This window comes from Nesoenas mayeri, assembly GCF_963082525.1.
Source record: "Nesoenas mayeri genome assembly, chromosome: 2".
Taxonomy (NCBI): domain Eukaryota; kingdom Metazoa; phylum Chordata; class Aves; order Columbiformes; family Columbidae; genus Nesoenas; species Nesoenas mayeri.
This window is the reverse complement of record NC_137543.1, coordinates 141,232,812-141,258,294: the sequence shown is the minus strand read 5'-3', so window position 1 is coordinate 141,258,294 and position 25,483 is coordinate 141,232,812. Positions and strand designations below refer to the sequence as shown.

The window sequence follows — 25,483 nt, the reverse complement described above, 5'->3', positions numbered from 1 at the left end:
TTGTGCACTATTTCAGCAACAGCTTGAGAATTTAATGGATATTTTGAGGTAATATTCTGTCTTGCCTGTAGTGTATGACTGCAGTGCAAATAGCACAGTGAAAACCTTCCTAGCTACTTTCTCCTCAAAGTTAATGTATTTCTAAATGCAATATTGTGCCCTTAAAATGCCTATCTTGCTCCCATCCTCAGCTTCTTGAACCACATATTGGGTTTGTGTGGCAAGGTTTTGGTAGTGGGGGTTGGCTTCTGTGAGAAGCTGCTAGAAGCTTCCCCCATGTCCAACAGAGCCCATGCCAATTGGCTCCAAGATGGACTCACCACTGGCCAAGGCCAAGCCCATCAGCGATGGTGGTAGCACCTCTGGGATAACATAGTTAAGAAGGGGAAAAAAAAAACCTGGGCAGTAGCAATTGCAGATGGTGAGAGGAGTGAGACTATGTGAGAGAAATAGCTCTGCAGACACCAAGACCAGTGAAGAAGGAGGAGGGGGGAAGTGCTCCAGGTGCCGGAGCCGAGATTCCCTTGCAGCCTGTGGTGCAGACCATGGTAAGGCTGGCTGTCCCCCTGTCCACGGTGGAGCAGAGATCCAGCTGCAGCCCATGGAACACCCCATGCCAGAGCAGGTGGATGCCTGAAGGAGGCTGTGACCCTGTGGAATGCCCACACTTGGACCAGGTTCCTGGCAGGACCCGTGACCCCATGGAGAGAGGAGCCCACACTGGCAGGACTTGTGACCCAGTGGGAGCCCACACTGGAGCAGTTCATGAAGGACTGCAACCCATGGGAAGGACTCATATGGGAAAAATTCGTGAAGGACTGTCTCCTGTGGCGGGACCCCACACTGGAGCAAGGGAAGAGTGTGAGGAGTCCTCTCTCTGAGGAGGAAGGAATGTTGGAGAAACTATGTGATGAACGGAGCACAACCCCCATTCCACATCTCCCTGCACCTCTGCAGGGTTGGAGACAGAGAAAATCAGAAATAAAGTTAAGCCCAGGAAGAAGGGAGGGATGGGGAGAAGGTGTTTTTAAGATTTGGTTTTATTTCTCATTATCCTCCTCTGATTTGACTGTTAATAAATTAAATTCTTTTTCCCTAAGTCTAGTCCTTATTTCCACTCATGAGCTTTTCATTATCTTTTGTCTCCCATGTCCAGCTGAGGAAGGGAGGGATAGAGTGGCTTGGTGGGCACCTGTCATCCAGCCAAAGTCAAACCATCGTTTTGTCCATGTTTTCATGTCATGAAAACAAACTGTGTGAAACTGATTTTCTTCTATCTACCCTCTAACTGCAAATAAGAAGAAATCAGGCCAGGAGCTCTAACTTTCCCCAGCAGGTGGCTCCCCGGGGCGGCAGGCAGCAGTTGCTGAGCCCTAGTGCCCAAAACACAGTCGCTCCCACGGGGGAGCCCACGGAAGGCAGCCTGGCAGGGTGAAATACTCCTAAGAGCAGAAACGGAGATTACAGGTGTCCTGACTGTTGCTGGTGCGAGCAATGCGATTAATAATACTGATCTGCATAATGGTTTTAAGATCAGGAAAACAAAGATATTTTTGGTAATTGTTCATCTTCCAGACTAAAGTGAGCAGCAGCTTCCAGTGCCATTTACTGTGATGGCACCTCTTTATTATGTGGATGTAACTGATGTAAGACCTTGCCGTGGGTAGTTTGACCTCATGTTCTAGTGCCTGGGTCAGTATCAAGCTGTATCTTCCACTGTTCTGCTTTGACATTCCTTGTCCTCTCTCGACTCACCCTAACTGCTACTCCCAATTCAGGAAACCATGGGGGAAGCTGTGCTTTAGACAGCTGCCACTCTTGTCCCATTTTTAAAAAGAAACGTAGTTACAGAAGGTGAGATGGACGGTGCTGACAGGCAGTACCACTGCCCGCGGCTTCCCGGTAGGTGGGAGTGTAGAATTGGGTTGCAGACGCAGCCATCCCTTTGCTGAGGGAGAGAATCCTCCGGTTTCGGGGAATGAACATCGTGGGGACTCCTTGACACTTCTGCTTCTTGCTTTAGCCTCTTGCTTAGTCCAGGACAGTGTGTTGTAACTTGAAATGAACGATTCTCTGTCGTAATCCTTTGCAACTGTCTTTTAAGTGTTAGTCCAGGGGAGAAAGCGGGGAGAGAGTGGAAATTAAAGAAAAGAAGGAAAAAGGTCATAGATAAGGAAACGGAGGTTTACTCTGAAAAGTGACACAAGGGAGGAGAGAGGGACTTGTGGCAGAAGCCCATCAGAGGAGGAGCGGGGGGGGAGTACGAGCAGGTGGGGAAGGAAAAGGCTCCGGCTGCCTCCGCTGAGAGCCCCCGTCCGCACCTGGCAGGGCAGGCCAACAGCGAATCCAAATTTTGCAGCGAGGGTTCCTTAGCCCCGTGGCAGTGCGGTACCGGGGCTGCCCGACGGGGCGGGGGCGGCTGCGGACGCTCTGCAGCGCTCTCCCGGCTCCGGGGCTTCCCCTGAGTCTCACGCCGGTACCTCACGCTCTGGCAAACGACTACATTTCCCAGCACTTCTCTCTTCCGAGCGGGCTCTGCGGGGAGACTCCCCGGCTCTCGCCATCTCCTTCCCTCGCAGGGGGCTCGGCGCGGCGGCGGCGGGGCGGAGCTCGGCAGCCCCGGCCCCGCGGCAGCCGCGGCCCCGCAGCCCCCCCGTGCAGGCGCGGAGCCGGCGGCGCACGGCGGCGGAAGCCGGGGCGGCACACGGTGGCGAGCGGGGCGGCGGGCAGCGCCATGCGGGCTGCCGCCTGCCTCCTCTCCCTGGCGCTCTGCGCCCTGCCCGCTGCCCCAGGTGAGTCGCGGCCGCGGGGCAGCGCCGCCGCGCTCGGGGCAGGGGCGGCGGTGAGGACGCGGGAGGGATGCTCCGCCGAAGGCCGCTGCGGAGCCCCGCGGAAACGGAGCCTCCGCTCCAGCCTGCGCGTCGGGGGCGAGGGCGCAGTCGGGTGACGGGTGCTTCTCCCCTGCCCAGGACCGGCGACAGCGACAGCGGGGCGGAGGGGCGAGAGCCGCTTCGCGGAGCGAGAGAGCATCAGGCCCCTGCGGCTGGTCTCCGGCGGCGGCGAGGGCGGCGGCGGGGCGCGGCGGCCGGCGCTGAGCACGCGGGTGCGGAGCGGCGCGGAGCGGACACAGGTAGGCGGCGGGCGAGGGGAGCCGCGGGCAGCCCGGCACCTGCCGCCGCGGCCTGGCAGCCCCGGGAGGCCAGGGGGGCGCGGGGTCCCCTACCCAAACGCAGCGGAGCCGGCGGTGCGGTGTCTCACCGCACCCCTCCCCCAAGCGTGTTTTTACTGCTAACGGATAACGTTTCTTTAAAGCGTTGCTCGGTGAGAGGCGCGGCTGTTTTTCCCCAAGGACCATTGGGAATGCCAGTCCTCCTGCAGCAGCGCCCAAATTAGTTAAAATGGTCCCCGCTCCTGTGAATTCCCTCCCCCGGCCGTCGGCGGGGGCTCGGGGCAGGCAGAGCCGCTGCCTGCGGCTGCCGGGGGCTCGGAGAGCCACAAAATGAAAGTTGCGGTGCCTTTGCGACAGCTGGAGTTGAAGCGCTGCAGCTTAATCTCGGTTTCTGGCTAAAGTGTGGGCAGGGTGGGTTTGTGTTCTGGGGTATCGAAAATTAGAAATCGGAAGTGAATTGCTTGAAATGTAACGTGAAATTAACGTTGCAATTTAACTTACATAGTATTACCCAAACTGGGATATGTATTCAGATTCCTGTTATATGAAGACCAATCTCTATGACTTTTAACAAATAGCTACTCCAATTTAGATTAAAATACAGTGATTTTTAATTTGATGACTAAGCATCGTATTTGAAGTGGCACATGGCTGTTACATCTAAAGGGAAAAAAACATTGAGTCTATGCAATTATAGACGAAGAACATAAAAATTTTGCACATTTCAGGTAACTGCTGATGTCCAAGATGAGTTGCAGGCCTTTGTTTCCTCATTTTCCGATTGACTACTGTCTTTTTAAGAAAGAAAATAGCTTAAAAAAAAATTGTCTCAGATTTCTTATTTATAATCTGTAAAGTGTAAGCATTGGCAACTTGCATTTTTTTGTCTGTAGTTAAATAATAAACAGTCTCTTCATAGTGTATGTATTTACCTCTGAATGTAACTTATTCTATGTAAATATTTTTGGGATGTGAAGGCCATATTTACAATACAATGAAACAGGATTTTAAAGCTTCCAAAATGTGTGCTTTGCTTAAAAATGAAATACAAATAATCTCAGCATTTTAGGGTTGTTTGAAGACCATTGGCTACTCACAAGTTCAAACATTTTGTGACATATCTGTTTAAAAAATAGTAATGGTTGCATTTGGACCTTGTATTAATGATTCAAGTAGTGGTCTTACAGAACAGATGATTAATTCATGAGTTTTGTTTTTCTGAATGTCTGAACTTTTATTCACCAAATCTTATGCTCATAAAATTTTCAAGTCATCCTCATTTAGTTAAGTTGTTAGTATTTCCAGAAAGAAAAGAAGTAACACTAGTGGGATAAAAGGGTTAAATGCCTTTCTTTCACAAAAGTCTCCATGCTAAACTGAGCTTACATGTGTAGAGCTTTGCGTGCAAGAACTTTTCCTCCTGATCAAGAAGTTTCCCTCTGCTGCTTAAAATACCCACAGCCTCTTCTATAGTGTCTGATGGATGCAGTCTGATAGCATCTGATAGCATCTGAAGGATGCAGTAGCTGGCAGTGATTTGGAGGAAGAAAATAATGGAGTGAAATCAGGCCAAACCAAGTGGAGCAGTACCAATTTTCTGTGCTTCTTGCACAGGGCATGGTTACATCCTAAATGCAAGATACCGTGTCCCTCTTCTGGAGGTCTGAGTCAGCTCAGCAGTAAGGGGCCAGCAGCACCAGTGCCTTTGCTTAGCTGAAGTTTTGTAGAGGTTGCATTTAGGAAGTTATTTTTGCAGTAATAGTGTTAACTGTTGCAGTCGAGTAATTTAATATCCTGACTCTTAAAGTCTAGCATCCCATTAAAAAACCAGCACACTTATCTCTGCCAGAATGCTTATCGAAGTTATGGACTGAGTTAACTTCTATGGTTGCTTTTGGGTGGTTGGTAGAAGTCACATGATATAAAGCTGCTGAGTGCTGGGTTCTGCTCACACATGAAAACCCCCATGAGTGCTGGATTCTGCTCACACATGAAAACCCCCATGCCTGCCCTGAAGAGTTAAGAGTCTAAGATCAGTGGCATATAAAGGGTGGGAGAACACAGGTTCATTCTCCATCAATAACATTTTCATATGTATTAGTTTGTCTCCGTGCCCTATTCTATCCATTGCTAGTAGTCTTTGGACAGCTATGATCCAGAGTTAGAAAAACTAGTCTTGAGATTTCAAACCAAAGCTAACAGCCTTGTGGATTAGTTAGGGAGGATGCTTCTCGAATGAGGTTGAAGCATTCAAGAAAAATTTCTGATGGCTGAAGGACAAGTAGCCGTGTCCAGAAAAGCAAAGAAACCTGAATGGGGTGGTGCAGTCAGAGGACTAGGCAACGAGACTGTAGCTGTTGAATTAATGTAAAACAATATAATTGTGTTTTGAATTGGATAAAGATAAAAGGAGAGAGAGAGATAAGCTGGAGAGAAGGAAGTCACATTAAATTGGATCAGATTCCTTTAATTCCTGAATGAAAGCTTTAGCTGCAGAAAGGGCAGAAGTCGTACAAGAGAGGGCTGCAAGCCTGAGTTTGGCATTGCACAAAGGGAAATGAAGATGATCTTTCAGGGGAAAGCAGAAGCAAAGCATGGCCTTTGCAGATCAGGAATTTCAGAACAGGCTTATGATGGATTTGAGCCAGAGGAGCGTAATACGAGAAGAGGATGTGAATGGAGGAAATTGAAGGCAGAAGTGACTGGGAAGTGATGGTTGATAGATTTCTAAAAATCTATGGTTGTTTTTTGGTTTTTTTTTAACATGTGTTGAGTTTTTTCTCTAGCAACATCCTTTGTTTTGTTTAGTTGGTTTTGGTTTTTTGGGTCCTTGCCATTGCCATAACTATTGAGTGACTTCTCTACATGCATGCTTTACTACTAAATAGTAAAGGATATAGTCTGTGTACTCATCCTAGAAACCCAGAATGTAAGTGCTTAAGAAATCCTTGTGTTCACAGTTGTAGTTGTCCAATATTGCTGGACTGCAGAGCATAGCACAAAGGAAATACTGTAGACTATTATATATGTTCATGTCATTAATGTTTTAATGTACAGTATGTAGTGGACATTGGAGAATTCACATGACTTTGCGTTTCTGCTTTTGATTCCACCACAGAATAGAGTCATTACCAGTATCCATGACATTCCTGTATTTCAGTTTCTCTGTTCCCCGAAGGAGGCCTATTAGCAGCTGCATAGCAGTTAAGCTAGAGAGTAATCACGATAAGATATATCTGAGAACACGCTAATATTAAAATTATCATTAATGCAATCCAGGATTTTAGCAATGGGCACTTAATTTACTGTTGCATAAATAAGCCTATTGGAAGTTGAACATGGTCTATGGCAGGGGCATTCAGTGAAGTCTAAGCTAATGGTTTTTGTGTTTAAAAAAGAAGTTAGTTCCTACTGTGGACGTTTATAAGGAACCTTTTAACTCCATGGCTTGAGCCGTATTTTGACATTGTAAGAAAAACATGGGAAATCACAAGTTTCTTAATATTTTTCTTTAGTCAATACTGTGCAGGCCTGTTCTTCATTAAAATATGGGAATGTGTAAGCGTTCCTCCCCACTGCCTGTGTTTGTTTTTCGACCTGTGAAGGAGAGCAAAACAAAGCATGAACTGGAGTTTGTACTCTGTGTCAGTACCTCATTTGGAGGACCTTTTTCTTAGTAATTTTCAGTGGATCAGATGTTCTGGTTGTGAAGATGAGATTCGTTTCCCAGCTGGAGATCACAGTACCAGACCTTTAGATGCCTTCTCCCAACAGATGCCTCCCCTCAACCCTGAGAGTAACTTAGCAGTGATCTGGCTCTCAACTGGAGACTGCCACTCAGTGCCAGCAGAGGAGCCCAGTTCTCCCTGAGGCCAGCACTTTGTGTCTGAGGGACAACTTTGTTCCTTTTGTGGCTTTTATTGCGTTTTCCATTTTCGATATATCTAGATGTTGATATGGAAATTTTGGTGATTTGCTATGATTTTCAGTGGGAACAAGGTCCTGAGTCAATGACCTGCTATGGGCATAGATGCACTCATCTCCTCTGCTGGTTGTGCAATATATTCATAGTATAGCAACTTCTATTTCTCAATGTGTTTTTCACTTGCTTCGTTGCCAATTGCCATGAAGGTATGCTGAATTCCTTCCGAGTGAGTGAAAGGGCTGATCTGGGTGTAGGGAGCCTTGCATGAAGGGCTCCAGGTCTGAACTGTGTCTGGAGATAGAAGTACATGTTGTTTGTAGTCCAGAGTGACTCAATAGTTTTCGGCAAAGTATTTATTTGTCTTCCACAGTCTGCATTTCTGAGTTGTTTGTGACCAAATGGTACAATTCGCCACATAGATTTGGAAGGATAGCTTACAGATTCTTTAGATAGCTTCTTATTGCTAATAGTCAATTGCAGAGAGGCTCTGCTCTGTCATGCTGAACTCACATATCTCTGCTTGTACCTGGAGTGAAATCTTCATTATTTATTCAGGTGTTGCCTAGTCTTTGCTATTGGATTCTCTGACTTCTTGGCCTCTTGCTCTGGTCTTCGAACAGAATATTCCTATTCCTTGGAGATGCTTGTGAAACTGCTGACTTTGTCTAAAATAGCCTCACTTTCTGTTCTGATGCAGTCATCTTCTGTTGGTATTATAAGTTCCTGTGTTGGATAACTCAAATAATTAGTAATTTTCTTGGTTAAAAATTAAGTTCTGACTGTTGAGGGGATTATAAAACAGCTCTAGAGTTTGTGACTGATGGATGATTGTTGAAAAGAGAGGTGTCATGAGAAATTGCCCAATTTAAAAAGTTCTTTTCTGCCCACTTAATCGCATTACTGCTATCTCTTGGAAAAACTTTGGCACAATTTTCTATCAGCTATCACAAAACCAAAGGGGAAGGAGGCTAAACTGAAACTGAAGCTGTAGTGAGTACTACATACATTTGGTTTACTGCCAGATTTTAGTTTCTTCCTGCCTTGTTGCCTCTTCTCCTTCTTTCCTTAAGGTTTATAAGGTGTTAGGCAAAATGTGTGTGATCCTTTACTGGGTGTCCAATGTATACAGGATAAGATACTTCATGAACCTAGCAATATTTTATGAATATGTGAATGGCAGTTAAAATATCAATATTCTTGGTGTAAGCCCTGTCTTCTCGAAGAAGGAAAAAAAGTACTGAAAGCCAAACTTTGCTATAGATTGCCACATGATGCAAGGGCATTGAGAATGCCCTTTGATCTCTAATGTAGGAGGGACTTTCAGATACACCTTTTTATAAAATATGTATATTCATTGTGTGTTTTGGTATTTTACAGTCAAAGAATATATCAAATTTCTAATTTATCCTTCTTTGCAAGCCCATTTCAGGGAAAGCCTTTCCCTTCTTGATAATGAGATTTATTATGATAATAAATGCATATGTCCAAAAAATCATCCAGCAAAAAACCTCTGGTAGCTGATGCTTCAAAGTTGATGTTGCAGAAATATTGTATCAAGATTCAGATTTTGAGGGGTGGTTGAAGACATAGGTATCTTTGAAAATCCTAGTCCGGGTAACAGGGCTGCACAGGAGATCTTTATTTTGTGATATCTTCTCTTGCTTAGAGCATAGCAGAGCTGAAAAGAAAGATATTCCAGAAGCTGTGGCTTAATCTCATAAAACAGGCTTTTATACAGTCATGAAGGATCTTAAAGGCTCAGATGTAACAATCTTTATAGAAAGTATTTTTTCCAACATTTGCCTGTTGTCATGAGCAGTGTAGTCACTACAAAGTCTGACAGAGAAGTCCTTTCCAGCTCTGACAATCAATATATCTGTATTCACTCCTGATCTGTGTTGGTGCTGCTGAGTGCAGGACCAAACTGAACATTCTTTCTGCCTCTGTTTCACTGAAGATACCTGTTTTGGGACCCTTGTTATGGCTAATGATCTACTGTAACACATGCATCATATAGAAGTGTGTTGCATTCCAAGTAGTGTCATGATAAATTTCACTGAGATTTACCCACATTATGCAGGAACTACATATGAAGTTAACACTCACTTTAAACTGTTTGCCACAAGACCATTATGGATGTATAGGTTACCCTGTCATGGCAGATCTGGTATTATATTATTCTTCTGGTACTGCAGGTCCCTTTTGTAATCTTCTCAATAATCATACCAGTCTTTAAGTAACTCAAGTCTAACAACTTTTCTTAGGGCTCTGCAGTTATCCTGTCAAACACTGCTTAAAGGTCAGTTGAACTGCTTAAAACCTTCAAAAGCCTCATAAGGTTCAGCTCTCTACATTGTGGGTGCTCCTGGCTAGTGCTGTCTCAGCATTTTTCCCTCTCAGATCAGTGGTCCTTCCACTTACTGTGGCCACCTCACGCCAGGTTTCTCTCCCTTGCGAGGATGGGGATCCTTGTTTTTGGCTCACATGGGTTTGAGCAAAAGCTACTTCTCCTCCCGAGTAGACGGCCCTTCTGCTTCAGAGGAAGTAGCTCACTGGGCTGTTGTCAGATGATTTGGTTGCCAACGTAGGCCCATGTCTATTCTCTGAGTCTGGATAACTATGAATATGAAGGATAAGTCCAGTACTCTCAGAGGATCGAGCCCACCATTCTTGGACACAGGACTGTGGTGTCTTCTTACGCCGAGTCTCTTTCTCATTCATTTACTGATATGGTTCAGTTTTCTGGTTCCTAAATAATCTTTTTTTAAAGTATTGTATTTTCTAGAAACAGTGTAATTTTTGGCTTCTTGCATGTTAACCAAAACTATTATGTTAACTATTTAACATCTCCAGAAATCACTGTGACTCCCATCTTGTCTCTCTTCTCTGTAGTTTTCACTTCTTTAATTTATTTAAAACTACATCAAATTTGCTATGATTGTCTGTAGAAACCTTTCAGACAAGAAAGCCTTCTGAGGTTTTCTAGTCATCTTCTTCCCTTTGGCTTGCCAGTGGCCTCCTGGGTAATGTATGGATATGCTATTCTGAGGACATGCCTTTTGGAGTGTGTAAAGGATTGCAGAAGCTTGTCAGATGAAGTTTGGCTTTTCATAGCCACAGATGCTCCCTGATAGTACTCCTCTGAAGCTATTGCAATATTTGCATTAATTTAAGGAGGAGAAGTCATTGCTGCGGGGATGAACCGTGCAGCTGTGCTGAGCCACAGCCAAGCACAGAACAACATGCCTCTGCTCAGATGGAGGCATGTTCAGTGCAGAGAAAAACTTTGTGCACAGAAAATTACATCCGTGCAAACTTTTTAATACTTTAGTGGCATGACTGTGAGTGAAGGCTCATATTTTTTCCCAGAAACTTCATTGTTTGAATGTTGAGCAGCAAAGATGGCTGAGGAGCTGCATGGGATTGCTGAGCATGTGGACAGGCTGTGATGTGCACTTGCACAGTGGGGTTTAGCTGGTTGGATGTGTTCAAATGGAAAGCCAGTGTCACCTGAAGTTGAAGACATGATTATGTAGAAATCAGAGAAAACGACAAATGATGTAGAGCTGTTTAACTGTTGAGTCAGTAGGAGTCCAACTTGAAAATTTGGTTCAGATAAAGAAAGAAGCTCGGCATTGGGCATTGCAGCTGGCATTTGCCATCGGACAGTGAAATGTGGTGATTCCTCTGGCAATTTGATGAGCTCTGAGTTGTCTACCTACACCAAATTCACTCTGCAATCTCTCTCTTATTTTTAAAATTTTTCTCTAAATGAAGTGAATGTTACCAGACCTGAAAACTGTAGCAAGTGACCATGCTTTAGAAAATGCATACCCCAGAATGTAATAGTAGTACAAGGTTTAGAAAAAGTTTGTGTGGATAAATGCCTTTCGACGGTGCCTTGATTCTGAAAGTGTGATGTAAGTGAGTGTGGAGGCTACGGCCCAAACTTACAGCTCAAAAATTGCTCAGAAGAATAGCAGTATGTGGGAACATGATCTGTTCCAGAAATGTCTCCTTAGAGTATTTCAGCCCCTGAAATTTTGTGGGAATGAAAATAAAACCTTCAGCTGTTTCAGAAAATATATACTGTGAAAATGTTGATTCATTTTGATGTCCTAGGCTGTATCAAGAGGAAAAGGAGTTTTGAACTTTGCTTTTCTCACACTTCTAAACTTTAAATAGGACTTTGATACTTGAATACAGAGGGCAAGTCATATTTCGAAATTATTATCTGTGGAGTTGATTGAGCAATGCATTGGCATGCTTAAGGCTGCAAGTTTTGTCAAGCTCTTTCTAGCGTGTGTATTGACAAAATGTTAGTAAACTTTCTGCTGTTACCTGATGAACCGTTTATGGGAAAAGTTACCCATGTTGCTTGGCTCTAGGTGTCAAAGAATGCTTGTTACTTTAGTGGGAAGAGCTAATCTTTTGGTAAGCTGTCTTCTGTATGCAAACTAAATGTAAGACCAGTTGAAAATGTTTGGAATATGTCATTGTGTTGCTAAAAAATGTTTTGGTCATTGGTGCTTGTGTAAAGGAGCAAATTTAGTGTACACTTTATTATGTTTGAACACATTATTTGTAATGTAAAGGCAGTGTTAATGGAGAGTTTTTGCAGATTCTTCTGGTAGTGGAACTCTGTTCTTTTGTTTCTGAAGCCTACAAGAGATGCTGGAAAAGGGACCCTTCTCTAAATGTTATTGATTCCTTTCAGAGCTTGGAAAACACACAGCTAAAAATGACATCAAGGCGCCATCTGCTTCAGTGAGGCAAATGCCTTCACTCCTCTTAACTGTTAGATCCGTTGAGCTTTCCTTCCTGCCTAAATGGTGTCCTTGAGACAATAGTGCTTTCTGCAGCTGAGTGACACAGTGATCCAGATGGGTTCATCCTCAAGTGCTGCCCTTGTTGGGTGTTCTCTGTCCCTGCAGACACGTTGTGCCTTGGTTGTTTGCCTCATGCTGCAGCTGCACAAGAGTGGCATCTCCTTGGGGTTCTGCCCACTTGAAATCAGCAGTGGTTCTTTCCTTGGAGAGAGATTATCCTTGTTGGAGTCCTTTCTCTCTCACCTCATGCTTCTTCACAAGGAAGAAGGTTCACTGGCTGGTTGCACGGTCAAGCCCTGTTTTATCTAGTGGGGCAGATGGAACACATTGCCCTACACCTGTTGTATAATATCTAACATTGCTCTTTGTGTTATATCTGACCTTCTGAAATCTACAATTGCTGTTGGGGGGCAATGGAAACTGCTGTGTCCCTGTGGGGTCTCTGCTCCCTGTCTTGGTTTTAGAAGTGTGGTCTTCAATGGTCATCAAAGCTTTTTGTATGAATTATGGCAGTTCATTTTGAAGTTTACAGGTTTTCATTCTTGACTTTCCTTTATTTCCTATTTGTAACCTGGTGCTTTATTGATCACCCTTAAAATAACATATTTTATCATACTTTTCCTAGCCATTAGTCTCTGACAAAGAGTCTTGTCAAATGCATTTTAAAAACACAGGGCTGAGCTGTCACCAATTTTTCTGATTTTGTCCCAGTAGTGATATTTTTAAGACCTCTTGCATATTAGTTAAATGTGACCTTTTACACATGAATCTTTGCTGCTTCCGTTTCAGAAGTAGTTCTTCCTTTCACTGGGATATGAAGACTTTCACAACAACAGCAGTTGCAGTAATTAGTCTCATAGGAAACCAAGTTATAAATGAAATTTTCTTTAAGTCAAATGAGTGTTATCCTCCATACATAAAAACACAACGAGTGTAAGATCTGCTACCGTGGGGGTTTTCTGGTGCTGAAAACAAGTGTTAGATTGCCTCTTGGGAAGCAACATCTTGCCCATTCAGTTACTTAAATTTGTCCTCTTAGATCTGTGAGATCAAATGGTCGTTCATGCTAAATTTGCTAGCAGTGACAGCCTGATAGTTTTCCTGTCTTCGTTGCTCCATTTAACCTTGAGTGAATTTTTTGAGGAAGATGAGGTGGTGGTGAGAAATGTGAGCAAGAAGAGAAGTTTTCAGGGGAAAATAAGAATTATTTTTTCTTAGTCAGTTTGTTGCAACTGTTCAAAGATGCTCATGGTTTTGGAGTGCTGAGTGGAAGTCTAGGATGAGATGTGTGAGCAGATACAGCCGAGTCCATCAGAGCTCAGCATCACACCCCTGCGGGATGTCAGAAGGATCCCTGCTGCTACCCAGGGGCTGCATCTGCAGCAGTGGCGACTGCGTAATATATTGCATTGTTTTGTGCTCAGGACTGCTTTTTCCTGGTGCTGTTCCCCGCATCCATATTTCTGGGGATCTTTTTTACTTTACCATATTGAGTAAATTCAAACAGTAACTGATTTCAAACCCACACATAATAAAAGTTGTTTTTTTTTTTAAATTTACTAGTGAGAGGAGTAATTACTGCCATTTTAGGGGTACAAGTAGTCCTTGCTTCTGGCTCTGATTTCATTGATATCATGATGTTTATGCGGAGAAAAGCTATTTCAGGTCATGTTTATGACTTTGTCAAGATCTACATCTGTTGAGAGCTGGCAAAACCCCACCAAAGTGAACTGGGCCATTGCACTGCACTCCGGCGGATGGTGCTGGCTCTCCCTCTGCCTCACCCTCACTTGGCATGGAGAACAGAAATGTGATCCAGGATTCAAAAATGAACATGGACTTCTTAAAATCTTTTCTTATTTCTATATTTTTCCTCAGAATAAATGACTTGTGTACTAAATGTACCCCAAAGAAAGAGGCAGCTGTAAAAGCCTTTTCATCAAACCATGATTCTATTCTGCAGTTTTTTCATGAAGTATCTTTTTTTTTTATTTTTTTTTTTTTTTATTTTCCAGAAAAAGCCCCATAGATACTTAGATTTATACAATGGATAAAAAGAGAAAGCTTGCATAAAGAACGGCAAATAATGATGATTAATATAGTAAACGAGTGCCCATGGATATTTTGAGAATGCTAGAGAAAGTAAAAAAGAGACTTTGCAGTTCTTTAATTTGCTGTGAGATGTGAATCCCGTTCAGTGTCACTGAACTTTTGATTAAAATTAGATATTTGCAAATGGCAATGGAGAGGGCCTGAGGAAATCATGTTGCATTTATATTTTATTGTGTTTTTTAAAAAGGTTTTTTTGGCTTGGAGATATTTGTTTTTATTATTAGACCTAAGCTTATTTCTGAATTTTATCCCTGAGGAAATTTTTTTTCCCAGTACAAATAGAAAAGTAAGTTTTTGAACAAATTTCTTATTTTACATACAGCAACAATATACTGGATTTACTATTAATACAATTTACTCAGGATTTTTTACAACATAACTAAGGCTGAAACCTCTCCTATTGTAATGTGTACATGTGCTAATTAGCACTGTATTCATATACTGTAGCATAAATTTATGTGTAATTATGATTTTAAAAATCATAGTTACAATTATTTTTAGGCAAATATACATAAAATGTTTAGTATATTTTTCATTTAATTTCACTGATGTATGTATTTTGATTTCTCATGGACTTACCTCTGTCCTTAATGAACTTAAGAAACAATCATTTCACACACACTTAAAGGATTGTTAACAAGCTGAAGGTTCTATTCTACTATTAAATAGAGAGGGGAGGGAAATTAAATTAATATCTAAAGGATCTATTCTTTTATAAACTTGACTGACTCCCAGAATGTCTGCTATAAAATGTCATTGTTCTTAAAAGCTCTGAAGCACAGCTTTTGAGTTCTCTTGCTATAACATTCTGTATTGTTTTCTCTCTTGATTCTCTTGATGCTTTTTTTCAAGTCTACAAATTTGATCAGAATCTTGTAATTAGAAAACACAATGTTGTAAGTAGTAGTAAATATAAAATTATTTACAACACAGGTCAAGCTTATGAATAAGATTTTCTCATCATTTTTTTAAGACATTCTTCTCTTTTGAAAGAAATTGTTATCTCTTCCAGCAAAACTTACTAAAAAGCATCTAAGTGCTTTATGAAGGGTAGTTCAGAAGTAAAAAACATATTATGAGGAATTGCATGTTATATCATAATATATTTTTAATTATCTATATATCTATTATTAATTTGAATATTTTTAATATATTTTTTCTTATTTTAATTAGTCATTATGTTACTATGCTGCTTTCAACCCACTATGCTGCTTTCAACACCCACCATACACAATGTGAGGAAAATGTCTAAAATATTTCTTTCAAAATTCTTGTTAGTTTGATTATTCAAGAAAGTGCATAGCTTGTAAATGTTTTGCTGGTAGTTAAAATATTTGACCTATTGGAAATGAAAATCTTCCAAATGTTACCTGCAGGCCAGTGGAATGAGGCTCAGCATTAATGTGCAGTGATACACGTTGGTTGCAGTTTATGTATGTGCATTTCCTTTGCAGGTGCTCATTCTTTGGGGCCAGTTTCTGGAGAAAACCAATCCCCAGCAGGGGTACTGAAGGGACTGTATCAGAAATCATCGTTATTCTGTTGTGTTTCTTTGCAATAATGAATAGTCATGCTTGGTACTGATTGCCCATTTCCTCTGTTACTGCAGTTATCCCTGAGGCGTGGAGCAGGTGAATTAAAATAATTGGAATCACATCCCTCTTGGTTTGGCAGGAAGGTTTGCCTACCGCTTTTGTTTTTATAGGATTCAAGCTTTCAATATTTGTTTTAGATACAATATCTTTATACTTAGTGATTTGAAGTAATCCTTTTCACTTCATTTATTTTTGATTCCTTCCAGACATTCACTGAGATGCTTAAACTTTACAGTCTTGAACAGAAGTTCTCTCTTGCATAGTTGAATTAGATGCATGGAATGCTTAGTATTTTCTATAGGGGGGCTTGCAGGGTAGTACACTTCATATGCCACTAGAAATTGTGTCTGAAAGTACTGCAGCTAATTTCAGAGTTGTTATTGGTATTTCCCTTCTTTAGTTGCGTGACATTAATATTTCAGAACATTTTGTGTCGGAGGTACAGCACTGCGCTCTTCCATTAAGTTGTTAGATTCTCCTTTCCTGGGTCTTGTTCATGCTCTGCATTGAGTGCATCTCTCCTGGAAGAACTCCCCGTTTATGACTCAGTTGTCATCTCTCCATGTGTCATGCTTATACCTGTTAAAAAAGTGTCAAATTTTCTGAGAAAGTTACTGAATGACATAATTGATTGTCTTGCTTCAGTGGTTTAGAGGAGCCTTTGCAGGTGTCTTTCTTGTTACTTCTGCTTGAATGAGGTGTATAGATGGAATAAAAGTTCTTATTTCCTTTCTTTGGGTTCTTTTATTGACATATATCTATGAGTGTAAGCCTCCTTTGCAGCTGGCCGTTTTACCTATTCACTAAGCAGGCAGGTAGATGTGCTCAAAAGAATGTAGAGCCAAGACTTCCTGAAATCCCTTTATTTTGTGGTTCTTGACTAGATATTCAGAAGAATTATTATCCTAAAAAATGTACTGGCTGGCAGTCTTAAGGTACAGTTTTTTGTTACGCTGAATGAGATCTGTTAGCTGTCATTGAAAGGGAAATCTGTCTTCCTCTTCATTCTCTCATGTATGTCCCCTCCAGCTTCTTTCCATTGCATCTACTAATGGTGCGACTATATAGTTTATTTGGATCAGCTTATCTGTGTGACAGAAAACGGATCCACTCCAAGTAGTGATTAATTTTCCGATGCTGATCTGACTTTCTGGATAGTCACACGAGCTGACAAGGGAGAGCAGATGGAAACATGTGGCCAGGATGGAGCAGAACTGTCCATTTTTGGCAGCAGCCCACAGCACACAGTATTGCACTGTTTTACAATTGCATATCAGGGTTAAAGGAAGGGTTGCAATTTCTGGAAAGGGCTGAGTTTTTCTGGCTATCCAAAACGTGCATCCTGATATCTCAGATGTGCTTGGTTGCACGTGAGCTTAAACTTAATGGTGAGCTTCCTGGGTTTGCACCACTTGTCTTGGGGGTGGTTACTTCTCTGTAATGTTTTTCATCTTCATTTATTAATAGGCATTTTCTCCCTTAAATCCACATTAACAGCTTCTGTCAGGGAATAACTGTGGTCCAGGGTCACCTCAGAAATACATTAGCCTTGTAATTGTTTATCTTAGAGACATGTTCAAGGGAGGAAATTTCCCAGACCAAATCGATATGATGCAATATACCTAGCAGTTAAAAAGAAAACCAAGCCAAAAAGCCCTGGTCATTTTTGCTCTTACAGTGAATGAGGTGAATACATTTTGATATACATTTCAGTATATGTACTTTTAGAAATTTAACTTAGGCTTCTTATATTCTTCCTTACTGATGAATTCTCTTTTGGTACCAGCATATGGTCATATAGGAGGTATAGTTATACTGCATACAGAGCTAAATGATGACATATGTAGCTATGTTGTTAACAAACAGAAATAATAAAGTCCTGTACAGTGTTCTTTACATTTAATAATGTAATGATGAAAAGCAAACAGCGGGGCTGCCGTTACTCCTTTGATCAGAAAGTGGTGGTAGTGGTGCAGGTAGGTAAGTGAAGGTTAGTTAAGGTTAACAAATGTGCTGCAGTGGGAATGACAAAATGAGCATGGCCCCTAGTACCTTCTTGGTTCTTGGCTGTCACATCCTCTTTATGAGAGGCAGCCTAAAAATTCACATCTAGCGAGAGAAGAGAGATTTTTAAAATCATTCAAAGCAAATTCTGCTGCCTGAGGGTTGGAAGAGAAATGCAAATGCTACCATGATAATTTGTTGATGCTTGTTTTTGCTCTGTTTTGGATGTGATAGCTGCTGCAGGCTAGAAACAGCTAAATGGTGGTCCTAGGTGTGGGTGGCTATACGTGCTATGGGTGTCTGTACATGCTGTGGGTGTCCATTGTTGCCTTGCAGGTACCAGCTGGCTGTGTCATGGGTCATTTGGGGCAAGCTTGAATCCCTTAATTTCAAAAAGGGATCAAAATGGGTGATGTGAGGAAATTACTGCCTTTTTTTTTTTTTTCTTCTTTTCCCCGAGGCTTTATTGGATAGAAAGTAGGATTTTAATATCGATGGTGATTTGTCATGGAAATCATTTAGCCAGATAAGGTAAAGTAGATGTTATATTCAGTTAGTTGGTCAAAGATTATACATTTGTTCAAAAGAAATGCTTTTTAATCATCCAGAAATTACAAGAACCACTTAGTGAAGACCTCTGGCCTGTTTTACAGAACAGGTTATATGTAATGGTGATAGCTGGAAGGATATCTGACTCTGAACTGAATCTATTGAGGGGCCTTCTAATAAGCTTTCCAGTTAATACTGGATCTCTCTAAAGAGTAATTTAAATATCTGGAATTTCTCATCATGCAATTTTGTGTGCACAGTCACTGCAGTGGCACAGCTGGGCATTTTTACAGAGAGCTCTCAGCCTGACCATCCTCTGATAAGAGAAGCTGTCTTGACTTTTTTTTTTTTTGAAAGGAATCAACTGTTTGTAAATATTTGTTAATGGTTAGGGTTTATGTATTTATTTATTTATAGTCATGGTTATATATATAGACAAAAAAAAAAGAGAAACCGTTCCATTTGTAGGGCAACTCAGAAAAGCAGTAAACAAAAAAGCTGTGATTCCTTCAACTTCCCATTTCTTTGTTCCTGTTCTTTTCCAGGGAAACTGGTGTTCTCATCTCTTCTGGATTTAATGCCTATTGAAAGCCTGCCAGTAGTTTTAGAGAGAGTGAGTTTGATGATTCACATTATCCCATCCTCTCCTGAGTTTCCCAGAGTTTTCAATAAATCATTTGTTACAGCTGTACTATCCTGTATTGTATTTATTTAGAATAGTGTAGTTTAGAGTTGTAAGTGGTTCTTCATTGTTTCTTCTTAGATTCCTCTGTCTACATGCTTCAAATCTTAATGTGCAGATTTCAATGGAAAGAAAATAAGAACAAAGTTGAAACTGCTCCAAAATGTCTGAAAGTAGCTTTTCTTATTAATTAGCTAAGTGACATGGCTGTTTCCGTTTCTTGGGAGTTTTCAGGTCTAGAAACAACTGTTGCTTTTCCATGGGATAGCTGAATACTTTCTTCCCCTATGGCTAGAATAAATGTTCTTTTTCTGGCATGTAATGAGTAACAAAGTATTTCCATATTTATTCTCTATAGGACTGAATGAAAGCAATTAATTCAGGGAAGATATATGGCAAAGAGAAAGAGATGTTTTTCTGGCACCCATTTTTTTTTTTTTTGGTTGGAGTTTTGGGAGCCTTTTGGAAGAGGTGGGTTACAGAGTGGAGAGTCAGAGATTTACAGAAATGCAACTAATTAGATTTTAGCTCATTGCTATCACCTCATTGCATGAACTTAAATAAGAGTCTGTCTGTCTGAACAGTTTATTTCAGGTAACGTCAGTGAGATTTGTGAGTGTATCCTGGTCTGACCAAACCGGTGACATCTCAGCTGTTCTTCACCAGCCTATACCCAGAGTCAGATTAAGGAACAAGAAGCACAGTGGCGAGGGGAAGGCTTCCCCTTTCCTCTGCTCAGGGTTTTACCCAGGATGGAAGTTCAAAGAGAACAGCCATTTCTTATGGTGTGGATGGGTTAAGATGAGGGTTACTAAGGCAGAACCTCCCAGTGACAGGTCATGTTCTTGGGAATTCTTGAATAAGCCCCATAGACTCAGAGAATAGGTATCTTTTATTCATTATCATAGACTGCTTTGTCTGTTTCAATGCAATTTTATTTGGTTAATGACATATTGTTACTTACTAAATATGTTTACTTTCTGCATTCAGAAAGCTGTATGATAGGCTTTGTTGTGTCTGAATACTAATTCCAGTCTTTTCAATGTTGCAGTCTACCCACATTGCTCGAGCCAGCTTCCAGGTTGATGCTTTTGGATCATCTTTCATCCTAGATGTCACATTAAACCAGTAAGTAATGACTGGATCTTACTTTATGTTTGTTCAAGACCCAGTGCCAATGAAACATCATTTTTCAATGGAGATTTTAGCACAAGTGCTATTGCTACGTATGGAGTTCATCTGTAGTAGTATATTTTAAGTTCTTTGTTATTTTCCCAAGTACCATTGTAGGCTTTGATATTCTTATTGTTACTACATAGTAGCTATTGCAGTGTAACTAACATTTTAGTGTTATAATTTCATTTGCCATCTTTCAGTTTACCATAACGGCAAATTACTATACTCATGCAGAGCCTCCCTGGATATTAAAAGATGGAATTGCTGAAAACTAGTAGCTGTTAACATTTTAATAACTGTATGTGAAGTACTGGAGATACAGCGATTGCACTACAGCTAATCCTCAAAAAAGAATGAGATGGATAGTTGGGAATGAAGTTTCTGTGGATGTGTTGACAGTCTTTTGGGAACATTATAAGGTAGTAGCACACTGTGAACTTCAGCCGATGAGGGAAGATTGAACAATAGTTCAACTTAAAGTGAAATCTGGTATATGCTTTAAGTAATGAGTTTTTGAAGTAGCCTTTTTGCACAGCTGTTTTTAAATAGTTTTTTGCTTTTCTTCTGTGAAGTGAAAAGAGAATAAATACTATAGTAAATAGAAATGCTTTGTTAAGTAATTCAGCTCCTAATAATTGAACGTGATATTGCTTGGTTCAGTGTAAGAGCTTGTGCTCAGTTGCTACATGTTTTTCTGCTATAAAGATGAACCGCTCAGGCTGCAGTGGGAGCCACTCGAATTTCAGTTTTTTTCACTTGTAAACACATTTTAAACAGTGGCAATTTCTTCATATGCAGTGACATGAGTTAAAAACCACATGTGAATCCTGCTGGTTACAGATGGCGGAGACGCTGTTGGAAGGAGAGCAAAAGAGGCTGGTTTAGAACTATGATTTTATAACAAATGCATTTTAAAAGAATTCTACAGGAAAAATTTTCTGCTGAAGAGCTCTAAGTCCACAACATTGAGGTGTTTGTTGGAAATAGTAGTTTTGTATACATATTTGTACCTTACTGAGACTAGGTTGCTGAAACTTGTTTTTGTCTTGGTGAGTGGATTAATGGTGTAGTCACAGTTTCTGAAAGGTCAAGATTTACCTTGCGGGATGAATTTCAGGTCATCTTAATAAAAGTAAATGCATTTTCTAATGTTATATGAAAATACAAGTTAAGGATGTGATATTACGAATGGCAACAGTTCTCTGTAGGTGGACTTTTTGTGCACATGTATATATGCACATAAACACACACAGACACATAGATTTAAAATTTGATTTGAGCTGGATCCTATTTTTATGTCATTCTTTTGTTGTCTTTAATGATATTACACCAGTATTTGTATGGGTTACACTGTCAAAATGTGTCCTTATTGTTCCTAACAGTGTTAGAATCCAACTTAAATATGAACTTTTCCTAAGGAGCTATGCTTTCTATAATGTGATAAAAGTCCTGTCACAAACTGTGCAAAAACAAGAAGGCTGCAAGGAAATTAAGATGTTTGGCTTCTATCATTATATTTAAATCAACATTTCAACTGCTTCTGAAATAGCATTTACAGATCACTAAATAAAAAAAAAAGGCTCAAGTACATTTAAAATGTATTCTTAATTGCTATTCCTGTGAACAAATATCTTCTGTTCATAAGGCTCTGTATATTTTTCTTCTCTTGCCATTCTTACTGTCTATAGTATATTCTATAAATATTTTCTGAGGGTCCTGAGAGAAAAGCACTAATTTTTTTAGGAGTGGATTGCAAATTTGGCCCATAGTAGCTGAAAGTAACTGAAAAGTAGTTGAATACTTGAAAAGAGCAAGATTCAAGATTGTAGTTTTTCACTGGAAAAAGTATCAGCTCACTATTTATAACTGAACTTCTGCTAATATCAAAAGCATGCTGAAGCAGGCCTCTGTGGTAAAATTATATGTTATGAATAATATACATTTGAGGAATGTTAAAGGAAGTATGGGGGGCAGAGAGGGGAAAAAAAAAATAAAATACATAGGTTGTCAGAAAGGGCTCTCCCTGCCTTAGTCAGTTGTTTTCTTGCAGTATGCCTATTTAGAGGTTGATGTGTATGACTCCTATATCTGAGTGTCACCTCTAGTTACAATGCCAGTGATGGACATTCACAGAGAAAGTTTTCATTCCTCTTTATGGTTCCCCAATTTATGGAGAAAAAAAAATATAGTAGCAAACAGAGTGCTTTAAAAAAATTAGAAACTAAAATACACCCCTGCTCCCTAATGTCTGTCTGCAAAGAGATTTTCATCATTGGCTGCTTTCTTTGTAGGCATTGTTTTCTCTGTCTTCTTCAAACTCATCTTTTATTCTGACAATCAGTTTCTCTGTTTCCTCTGCTGCATTTGCCTGTGCTTTGTTATACATCCCTCTGTTAGCTACTCTTTCATATTTTGTATTCAGTTACGTTTGTATATTTTCCATCTCTGTTCTTGGTCACTTCTCTGAAGAAGACACGTTTCTTTCTCTTCATTTTCCACCAGGAAGGATTGTCCCCTCTGCCATTGTCTTAGATACCACACAACTTTCTTGTTTTTCTTGCAGCCTTTTTCTTGACAACTTTTTGAATACTGACAGTTGAGGCTGGCAAACATGTTTATAGTCTCCTGCTTGTCTCTCCTCTATTGCCTGATACCCTCTGTTTTATCTCTTCACCAAGGGAGATGCTACTGGAGATGCTACTATTGAATCTGGGTGTTAATTGAAGCAACTTTCCTTTCCTGGTCCGTTCCTCTGCCACCTCTCGCAACAGTGGCCTGTCCCCAGAGGCTCATCTGCAATGAAACAAGCTGGAAAGATACAGGAGGTGGACAGGGAAATTAAAAAACAGAGGTTACGCTGACATTTCAGACATGAGGAGAACTGAGGCCCAGGGTGGGCTGTTCTGCCAGTTCAGGATGCAAGTGAGAGCAAGGAAAAATAATTTTCTAGCTGGCATTTCTGTGTGGCAGTTTAATTTAACATTGAAATCTGCTGGCTTGCTTCTTGCTCATTTTGGATCTCAACCAGTTTTGAATGTGATGTTCACAATAAATGCAGATGTGAGATACACAGAAACATTGCCTTGAATGGTAATTAAAAAAAAAGAAAGCTAATATAGTTACAATGTATATTTTCCAGTGGTAGTATTTTAATATTTTCTCCACCATTTTTTCTTTTCTTTTTTTTTTTTTTTTTTCCCTGAGTTGCCACAGTGTCTCTACAATAAGCTTTTTTTTTTTTTTAAGAGACAATGTTTCTTATTTATTTAGTTATTTAGTTATTTTTAACAAGTTCAAAGGGCTGAAGTATTTACAAAGCAGCTTTCAGATCGAATCAGCTATATTTTCAAAAGGTTCAGCCCCTTAGGCAAAGGTTAGGGATACAGTAGCTGCATTGGTGTGTTTATGAATCGCTTCCTTCAGTGTCCTTATGTGTTGAGGACTGCATCCAATGGGAGCTCTTTTCTGTGGCCATTTTCATTAATGCCACCTTCGGCATTAGCAAAGCTGTGGCCCGGCTGCTGCCCCGCGCAGGCAGGTGCTGCTCACAGCCTCCCCTCCTTCAGCGAGTGACCAGCTCTGGCCACCAGCCCACAGCTGTGCAATAGTTGCATAGCAGTCAACTGTGCTTATTGGTTTTTTTAATTCCTTCCCCTTGAAGATTTTAATTGTGGCTCAGCAAATGGCTGTTTCTTTTTCCATGCAGAATATTTCTTATTACATGTAGCCACACAACCATTTACACTCTCATCTTGCGTTGTGATTACACGATTAAACAGCAGAGCTCACCAGGAAATGCGGCATATTTCCAAAGGCCTCTTTGAGGCTCTTTTGGTCTTGTGGACCATGTGGATCTATCTGAGGAGACCTGGGCCAGGGCATATCCCACCTGCTTGTGAAGTAGCAGAGATATAATGGCAGAATGGGCCATAGCAAGCTGTGGTCATAAGGTTGGACTGGGAAAGAGCACGCTGCAAGTTTTTTAATCAGAAAAACTACATTATTTATGCTTGTTTGGAGTGGCACAGGGTGACCACCCCACTTTCCAACCATGATAGGCAAGAAAGATAATCATGGTTCTTCCTTGCTGCATCATCATCCTTCATATAAGGGCCCTGGTGTCTCCTGTCATGCAGAGGAGCAGAGAGTGTTCCTAGAGCCCAAGTCTGAGTTGTGGTCACTTATGAGGTGCACTGTGCACACCAGTTGCTCTGCCAAGGGGACTCATGACCTTCAGAAGGGTCCCTGGAGCATCTGACCACCTGCGTGTGCTCCAGCTCCTTGTGCTACAACAAGGAGTAGAGCCTTCCCCAATCATGGCGTTATTTATAAGAGGGAACACATTCATAGTATGAGATCCTTTGGTTTGTGGTCATGAGGAAACGCACTAAAGAATCATGAACATAACTAAGGATTTCAGGCTTAGATTCAGCACTTCAGGACTGCTCTATCCTTCCAAGTGACACTCAGTCACTAGGATGGAGCATAATCACCACCTGCTTCCTTTTACTACAACACAGATTTAATTCCTGTGGTTAGTGGAAAATGATCTGTAGAGAAGTAGTAGGCTGAGCAAGACATGTCCAGAAACCCTATCCTCTTTAGGAAGCCCACACATCTGTTCCCATCAAGTGCATGACTGTGTCCCGGAGGAGTACCAGCAGTGTATAAATCAATGGTTATGATGATCAATGGCGTTCAGAATACTGGAAGATCTCAAATAAGACAATTTTTATAAACTCTGTAGTCACTCTGTTTTCTCTGTGGAAAATAAAAGCCCTTTTCTCTTAGTTTATCAAAAGGGAGGCAAAACCAGAAGCTTCTTTGGAAAATACCGATAGGCATTTTGTATATTTCAGTCTTAATTTGTTTCTGGTTAGTGATACTGGAAGATTCCTGGCACTCCAGGACTTAATTATTTTGTTTTGCCACTGAGTGGTTTTTGCAGCTGCTGCTGAGAAGGATACAGACATTCCTCATGCCTTGTGGGGAATATTTATTAGGAATGTCTTTTAACTAGAGTTTTGTAAACGGTTCAGAATCAGATCATAAACTTCATCAAGAAATCCTGAAAACAGAAGCAAAATAAAAGGCAGCTTGACAGACAAGTGCCAGCTTTTTCATGAGACAAACTGCTGAAACCTTGCCTGTAATTTCTCTTGGCAAATGGTCTCCAACACTAATATCAATGTGTCATGTAAGCTGTAAATGAAAAACATATTCCTAAATTTGCTCTAAATCATAAACATTTGACTGTGTGGAATTCAAAAGGATTAGCTTCCTGACATAATTTTAAAAATGCAGTTACACCGTTTCTGACTATTATAATGTCTAGTTGGTCCTTCTCCTGTGTTGCCTCCATGAGTCTCGCGCTGCTCCTGGTCACCCGTGGGGCAGGCGTGCAGCTGCGGACCTGCATGCGACGTGGCGTGACGTGACCTG

The 25,483-nt window shown here is 41.0% G+C and overlaps 1 protein-coding gene across 1 annotated transcript in view; it reads left to right on the top strand.

Moving 5' to 3' along the window:
• Positions 1 to 2,734: 2,734 nt before the first annotated feature.
• Positions 2,735 to 25,483, top strand: part of ADAM22 (ADAM metallopeptidase domain 22) — a gene marked incomplete at both ends in the record, with an annotated part of 128,497 nt that continues 105,748 nt past the window's right edge. The window contains 3 exons of the mRNA XM_080338491.1: positions 2,735 to 2,792; positions 2,970 to 3,130; positions 19,917 to 19,993. Of these exons, the coding sequence (XP_080194617.1) occupies positions 2,735 to 2,792; positions 2,970 to 3,130; positions 19,917 to 19,993 (296 nt within the window). The remainder of the gene's footprint in view (positions 2,793 to 2,969; positions 3,131 to 19,916; positions 19,994 to 25,483) is intronic.